This window comes from Entelurus aequoreus, linkage group LG07, assembly GCF_033978785.1.
Source record: "Entelurus aequoreus isolate RoL-2023_Sb linkage group LG07, RoL_Eaeq_v1.1, whole genome shotgun sequence".
NCBI classification, from domain to species: Eukaryota; Metazoa; Chordata; class Actinopteri; order Syngnathiformes; family Syngnathidae; genus Entelurus; species Entelurus aequoreus.
In genome coordinates this window covers 26,801,605-26,810,305 of record NC_084737.1, presented here as the reverse complement: position 1 = coordinate 26,810,305, position 8,701 = coordinate 26,801,605, and the positions used below count along the sequence as shown (strand labels likewise).

General features: G+C 39.4%; 1 protein-coding gene across 1 annotated transcript in view; it reads right to left on the bottom strand.

The window, feature by feature from the left end:
- Window positions 1-4,787: 4,787 nt before the first annotated feature.
- c1ql4a (complement component 1, q subcomponent-like 4) overlaps window positions 4,788-8,701 on the bottom strand; it is a 41,318-nt gene continuing 37,404 nt past the window's right edge. The window contains exon 3 of the mRNA XM_062053073.1: window positions 4,788-5,869. Coding sequence (XP_061909057.1) covers window positions 5,690-5,869 — 180 coding nt within the window. The 3' untranslated portion in view covers window positions 4,788-5,689. The remainder of the gene's footprint in view (window positions 5,870-8,701) is intronic.

The following is an 8,701-nucleotide window of genomic DNA, read 5'->3' as shown; positions in this document are numbered from 1 at the left end:
TGGTGGACAAAATGAGGCAGAAAAAGTGGCATAAAACACGTCCTAGAAAGTCGGAGAAAGTTATACATGGAAACAAACTATACGGCGAGTTCAAGGACCGCCAAAATAAGTAGGACAAAACGGCGCTCGCCCAATACTCGAATCAGTGAAGCATGTTTAATATAAACAGTGTGATTTATAACAATTAGCGAGGTTTATGTCATGTTTGTCCTCCCACAGAAAACATTCTGAAACAAAAAAATTGTTTTTTTTCCCCCTCATCTTTTTCCATTCTTCATACATTTTTGAAAAATCTCCAGAGAGCCACTAGGGCGGCGCTAAAGAGCCGCATGCGGCTCTAGAGCCGCGGGTTGCCGACCCCCGGTCTAGTTCATAAACATTTTATAACCGTCGTGTACAAAAGCTTTTAACCAATTAGCAGATAACTTGTGTTAATAATATCCATCCATTGTGGGTGTGCTGGAGCCTATGCAAGCTGCACACAATGTTACCAAAATGTCTTTAGGCCTCCAGTATCATTTACTACAATAAAATCCTTCAGTTTAAAATCTAATTACAGTAGTTGGATGTAAATGTAATTTATTTCAAAGAAAATAAATGTTTAACAAAAGTAGCCAAGGTATTTATGGCTACTTGTTGGTAAGGTGGGTTATTATTTGACATCAAATGATGTCATTATAAATAGTAATATGAGGGTTTCCAGTGCAACCATGCTGTGGTGATTTTATGTAGTGACTAAACACAAGATATGAGCAGTAAAAAATGCCGTTTTGTGGCTTGCGTGACCTTTATCTTTATTTCTGTGCTCAAGCAGGCACAACTATTTCTTCTCATTAGACACCAAGCAGCCTTTTGGAGTGTGTGTGTGTGCGTGTGCGTGTGCGTGTGTGTGTGTGTGTGTGTGTGTGTGTGTGTGTGTGTGTGTGTGTGTGTGTGTGTGTGTGTGTGTGTGTGTGTGTGTGTGTGTGTGTGTGTGTGTGTGTGTGTGTGTGTGTGTGTGTGTCTCCCCGCTTTGGGAGGGGTGGCTGAGTCCACTGCTGAATAGGTTGCCCACTAATTACTTGGTGTGTGTGTGTGTGTGTGTGTGTGCATGTGGTCGATGTTAGTCAGGGCTATTGATTATTTTAATCCTCCTATTTGTGAGTGTGTGATCCTGGTGGCTCCTGCACTGGACAGGGGAATCACTAATGGGCCACAACGCAGACCGTCTCAGACCTCTCTGCCGCTCCAATTAACTTTTAACTGGACTCTGCCAGCACAGACTGAAGGGGTCCGGCGGCCAAGACATGCTATGCTCACATCTTACTGCTCACATGGGCAACATATGTACAGTACTGAAAAGTCCAGGATGCCATCACATGTCTTGCATATTATAAGATGCTATATTTGCCATTTGTTAATCTCACCCATTCTCCTCAAACATTGATGTGGTCCCTTATGACATATACTTAACTTTTATAATGATGATAGTCGCTCACCAACAAGTCCAATCGTACAATGTAAAACATTGAACAATATGTTACATACTTGCATGGTTAGTGTTTGAGGCACAATACTGAGATACACTCTTGATATTGTGGTTAATTTAACTACACAACACATTAAAGTATTAAACATGGTAAGTACCATACAGTAGGCCTGGGCCGATGATACATTTTGCCTGACTTATCACAAAAAATATTGCTGATAAAAGATATTGTTTTATTTTATTTTGAGACTAAATTAAGCACTATTGTGATCAGAATACTGCAATTTACTTGCCACTTACATGCAGAGTTTAACGTTTTTATTTCCAGACATGTCCCCATACTTTTAAATTGACTTTACATCAGTCTTAATTTTAGCATGAATAATTACACTTTGTCTATTCTGGTTTAAAAAATGTTAAACTTGAGAAAATATCTATTCCATCCATCCATCCATTTTCTACCGCTTGTCCCTTTCGGGGTTGCGGGGGGTGCTGGAGCCTATCTCAGCTGCATTCGGGCAGAAAGCGGGGTACACCCTGGACAAGTCGCCACCAGAAAATATCTATTCAAATAAGATATTTTGGTTTCCCTACATAGAAAATCGTGTTTACAGATTCAGCAACATTCTGAGGATGCTTCATTTAATGAATAATCCTTGTTTTCAGGATAAAATACTTATTTCTAACTTAAATCCTTCTATTTTATAGATATCCAAATCTTAATTTAGGATGTCTCAAGTAATAGATAATTTCACTAGTTTTTAGTATTTTTCCTGCAAGTAACCCTTTTAAACGCAATCAACAGTAAGATCAATAATTAGTATATTTCAATAATGTATTTGGAAGGTCAGCAACTTTTGATTATCCTAAATAAATAAATAAAATTGACTTAATCTTCGCTGGCAAAAATTGCCCTTCAATAAATATTGAACAATATTTTCCCCCGTTAGAAAAACTGGGTCCGCTGGTTTGTATTGTCATTTTTTGCTGCCATCACTTTGTGGTTGGTGTGTTGATGGTTAGCATAGCGACTAGCGAGGCTCTGTTCGTGCATCCTGTGTGTGTGTAAGCTTGCAGCCCCGCAGATTGTATATGACTGACAAGAGGATTCACTCCGTTCATTTAATTCTGCTATCGAATAAACACAATCGGGTGCTTAGAACGATGTACAGAGTGAACACTCTTGCGCCCTGATTAGAAGGAGACATATAAAACAAACACAGGCATGGCAATTTATCGATGTGGGCAAAATTATCAAATTAATTTCCATTTATCCTGCGATGAGGTGGCGACTTGTCCAGGGCTTACCCCGCCTTCCGCCCGAATGCAGCTGATATAGGCCCCAGCAACCCCCGCAACCCCAAAAGGGACAAGCGATAGAAAATGGATGGATTTGATTAACTGATTTATTGATTATTTCCCCATTTTGTTTCCCTACACCAATATTAATGTATTCTCTTAATATTTGTAAATGGAGGGTTCGTATGGCTGCTTAAAAACCTTGAAAATGCTTGGATTTTAATGTGTTTTTAAGGTTTGAAAAATGCTTGAATTTTGGGTGAGGTGCTTGGAAATGTTCATCATATTTCTCGGCAGTCTGACTCAATAGGCTAATTATAAAATGGAAATTTTTTTTTAAAAAGTTTCATCAAAAATGAAAGCTACCCGCTTGATCTGTTGGCTTTGCACGAGCCCTTACATTAGGTTGTTGTCATGTATATACGGCTCTGTGTCGCCCCCAAGAGGACAGTTGTGCATCGGTCCATCATGCCGGGAGTTTGTCGTTTTAATGAACATTGGGTGGAAAATGACATACAAACTTTGGATAAAACTCGGACCAAATCCACATGTAGCCTGCTGCAAAGTATGCAAAAAGGAAATCCAGCTTTTCGCAATGGGAGAGTCGTTTTATGAAAGATAAGCCACAGAGATTACTAGCCCTACAAGTTAACTAACGTTAGCTAAAGTTTTGTTTTCTAACCTTTTGGTACATGCTAGACCTAAACTGTGAGATCAGCGCTAGATGACATGTTAATTACGGACAGTTATTACGAGCTATGGAAGGAAAAAAGCGAGCATTTGTCAATGATAAAATATAATTTTAAGAACTTCCCTCAACTAAAAATCGATTTGTTATCATAGCCACAGTTATAAGGCTAGATATGCTTAATGAAAGGTGACTGAGGTGTTGTGAAACCAACAAAATATTTTCCTTTAATGTATTATCCTTATATTAATGTGGAACAGTTTTGTTAATAAATGAGTGAAATTGACATTTTGAGGGCATGTGTATTTACATCCCATTATGCAGTTTACAAGTACTAATACAGTGTGAATCAATCTGTGCTGTTTGATGTCATTGAACGCTGTAAGTAAGAAAAAGAACAATAAATTAGAAAAACAGAAATGGAGACACGTTTGCAAACACCAATGAAATTGAATAGTCTACAGAAACACTGCCTTATTTTCTATGCCCCATTCAGTTAATAACTGCTGGTTCAATGTTAGGTTTTAGCAGGTTTTCCGTATTTTTCCTACAGCCAGCATTTGGTGACCTCAAACAACAAGGCTATGGATTGATTCACACTGGTTTTCGCCTTTTGAAGTGTACTGGAAAAACTGGAAAATTGATCTTGAGAGTCCCTTGAATTTGGCCATGGAAAAGGTGTACGAACCCTGTAAATGGTTCTAACATCTGAATTTGGATTGCATAGACAACACGAGAGATTTGACGGCCTAATGGTGACAGACAAGTGGCTGTCAATGACATGTTGGTGCGGTCCTTGTCTGATTGATCACATCTTGCCGATAATGAAGTGCAGTGTAGAGAGGAAGAGCCTTCCAAGCAACCAGAGATCGTATGGGGATATTAACAAATATCACTAATGGAAAAACTGGTCAATTCTCGAGATGGAGTTCTTGTTACTGACAAGATGTGCATCCAATGATCTGACTTTAAACCCATGATCAACAATGTCCGCTCAATTCTCAGAACCGATTGAGTTTGTTTGCACAATTGCGTGTGATATTGTTTCATCTTAAAGGGTATACGTCGGCTGCATGTTTGTGGATCCTGGATGTGTTGTAAGTTGAGATCAATATCCAGTAGTGGTATTAATGTTTGTGCCTTGGACAGTGTCGGAAGACGTATTGGAAATCCATGCCTGCTACGGTCAGCCACTAGTATTTCGATCTCAGCTTGTAAGTCCACAGTGGCATGCCGTATATCGACCTGGGCGGTTGTGTTGGCAGGTAAACATGGACGGTGTGTGTTTATGACCCTGGAACAATGAGGCGCAACACACGTGATGTAGGCATAGATCATTTAATAGCAATTGTTTACCCAACCTGTTCAACGTAGCAGGCAGCTGAGCCTTTTTATACCGTGTATATATATATATATATATAACATGATGAAATCCCTCAAAAATAACATGTCGGCGTAATGTACTGTACAACATTTATTATGGGTCGGTCCTTAAATCATGTAAATACTTCACCCACTCATACACACACATTTTGTAAACAATGCATTCATCACACAACTGGAATTATAAAAGAGAAGAAAGTCGATTCTTTTTGGTTTTTAAAATAGCCCAAATGAACAAGATAAGGATTGTTTTGTAAAAAAAACAAAAGCACAACAAATCACAGCTTTAGGTACACCTGCACAGTCCAATAAGGTCCACTGCAAGATTTTAACTTTGCACAGTGAAGGAGATGCAAATTGAACACACATGTTCCTAATATTTTCAAATGGCATTGTACTCCACTGCAAACAACAACTTTCACAAGTGAGCATTAATGTCGTTGTCGTGCATTTTTATTAGAGCTCTCGTATTTGATCTTATTGGGTTATGGAGGTGTACCTAATGTTGAGGCCAGGTAACTCATTTGATCAGGTGATCGATATGAAAAAGCAGAACTCTTCAAACAAACCGAATGCAGCGTTTCTCATGATTAATGCCAACACAAATATTGCATAACAAATAATTGAAGTTCATATGGATCACATTGCAATATTTTTGGAGATTTCAGAGCCACAAGGTACACACAGAAGAGGTTAAATGTCGCTCATATGAATCCACTAATTGTTAGTTTCCCTTTTATTGTGTTTGTTAATGACCGTGTGTGTGTGTGTGTGTGTTTGCATGCACGCACGCGTGTACATCATGTGTTGAGGTCTGCATGGACGTGTGTATTTGTGATGCACGCTCGCTCTCAGTCTGGGTAGATGAGGAAGCCAGAGAAGGTGCTGTACTTGTTTGTGTTGCCTCCGTGGACCTTGCCGCCGTCCAGCTGCACACACACCTCGTCGCCCACGTCCAAGTGCAGGATCACACTGTTGGAGGCGTAGTCGTAATTCTGATCGGCGTCCTGAGCGATGGCGCTGGCTCTTACCTGTCGCCGCACAAGGAGACACACCGGTTAACAATTAGTTGTAACTGAACACACTTGCAAATGTGATCATCACTTTGTTTTTAATGAAGCGTCCATTAATCCTCTGTGCCCTCCCCACAGGCCTGGCCGCGTTTAATTATTAACGACTCTCGGAATAAATGCTCATCAGGACTATGACAGTGTTTTCCTACTAAGATCGACCGCCGTGGCGGGTAAACGGATGGATAGCCCGGTGACCCGTGACCCCAGAGGTGGACTGAGAACACAGCCACTCTTGCTTGTATTGATCAGCTGTGGTAGGGGCTCAGGGATGGCGGTGTGATTGGGTTGGGGAGATAAGCAACAGCATCACTTTGCCCAGCGGCTATTGACCTGTTGCTTCTGATCCTCGTCCAGCTCAATATGAACGATATCGAGTGGCGATGCCAAAGCCAGACAGCTTCGCGTTTGCATGCCGTGAGCGAGATGGGGTTTATTGACCCCAAGGCAGTGGATCTTTACTTGTTAACACATTTAATTGGGTTTATTCTTTCTTGATGTTTAAGTACACATGCCTAAATTGAGGGCAGAACAGGATGTCTATATTATATGCCATCTTGTTAGTGACATAAATACTGTTGTAATAAAGCCATTAGGGAAGTTGTTGAGTAAATAAGTGAGAAGTTATATTTAGGGATGTCCCGACTCCCGATCAACATTTTTGCTCTCTGATCCCCATCCGTTTTTTTTTGGCCTCACATCCAATCCGAAACCATGTGTTAATCACAAATATTATTATCATGGTAACACTTTAGTATGGGGAACATATTCTAAGTAATTAAGCGTTATTTGGACACTAGGGGAACATATTTTAAGTAACAAAGACTTAATTTAGAGTTATTTGGTTAGGGTAAGGGTTAGGGTTAGGGCCATGCAGAATAAGGCATTAATAAGTACTTAATGACTAATTAAGAGCCAATATGTGACTATTTTGCGTGTTAATAAGCAACTAATTAATGGTGAATATGTGTTCCCCACGCTAAAGTGTTACCATTATTATTTCTTTACCACAAACCTCAGGTTTAGGTCAGACTGATTAGAAAAACAAGTACTAATATAAGAAGTCACTGCATAAGAAGGGACTCTTATGCAGTGACTGAAAATGTAAATACAATTGTTGTGCTACAATAAACCAAATTAATAATGATTATCATTAAATAAACTGTCAATAAAATTAAATTGCAAATGAAAATACAGCTTCAGCACTTAAGTCATATTTTTTGCACTTAAGAAACTTCTCTCTGAATTTAGTTCCAGACTTATGCAATACATTTTCATAACATGGTCACTACTGCCTAGTTTCTCTTGTTATATTATTATTTTTACGGTTATATTTTTATTCCTATTGTTGTTTTTTATTTTTATTGTAATATTTTCTATTTTATTTCCATTTATACCCCCATTATTTACTTTTTACTCATTAAATTTGATCTCAAATCTGTACGCTGCTGCTGGAATTTACATTTTCTGAGGGAACTCTCCTGAAGGAATCAATAAAGTACTATCTATCTATCTATCTATCTTCTTCTGTTTGTTTGATATTTTCATTACTGCCACAAGTGGTGGAAAAGTGTATTACAACTGAGTACCACTGCGGCCCATACAGACCTCAGCTGAGAAACAGATATTTTCGGCGGCCCTCTAGGGCAGTGGTCCCCAACCACCGGGCCGCGGCCCTGTACCGGTCCGTGGATCGATTGGTACCGGGCCGCACAAGAAATTATATATATATTTTTTAAAATTAATATTAATATTAATATTTTTATTAAAACAACATAAAAAACACAAGATACACTTACAATTAGTGCACCAACCCCAAAAACCTCCCTCCCCCATTCACACTCATTCGCACAAAAGGGTTGTTTCTTTGTGTTAATATTTCTGGTTCCTACATTATATATCAATATAGATCAATACAGTCTGCAGGGATACAGTCTGTAAGCACGCATGATTGTATTTTTTATGACAAAAAAATTGGGACTCGTAATCGGATTGGATGTGAGGCCCCCCCCCCCAAAAAATGGATCAGGTCCGTGGGACAAATTTTCAAGCGTTGACCGGTCCGCAGTTACAAAAAGGTTGGGGACCACTGCTCTAGGGGACGCTCGCGGCCCAACAATGGGCCTCGACTCTATGGTTAAGAAACACTACGATACATGCTCATTCAGCTCCTTGAAGCTCGCATATCCTGACGCGCTACGCAGCCCCGTCTCTTCGTCCGTATCTCCTCCGGTCTCTCCACACGGACTCCGGTGCAAACATGGCCATGCTCAAAAGATCCGGTGCAAATTCAAAAGTTCACAAAACAAAAAACAAAAATGCTATGAACACTAGCCAGTTTTATTTTAACTTGTGCAGAGGCAAGAGTTTATATTTCATGTTGTGCCAGTGGATCTTAACTTGTTAACACATTTAATTGGGTTTATTCTTTCTTGATGTTTAAGTACACATGCCTAAATTGAGGGCAGAACAGGATGTCTATATTATATGCCATCTTGTTAGTGACATAAATACTGTTGTAATAAAGCGATTAAAGAAGTTCTTGAGTAAATACGTGTGAAGTTATATTTAGGGATGTTCCGATCAACAGTTTTGCTCTCTGATCCTGATCCGTTTTTTGGGGGGGGCTCACATCCAATCCGATTACGAGTCCCAATTTGATACTTTGACAAAAGATAGTAGGGGTGTAACGATTCATTTTTAACATTGATTTGATTCAATATTTGTGGTTAACGATACGATTCAGGGACGATCTAATTGATTTGAAAACCAACACTTCCCATCCAACCTGAT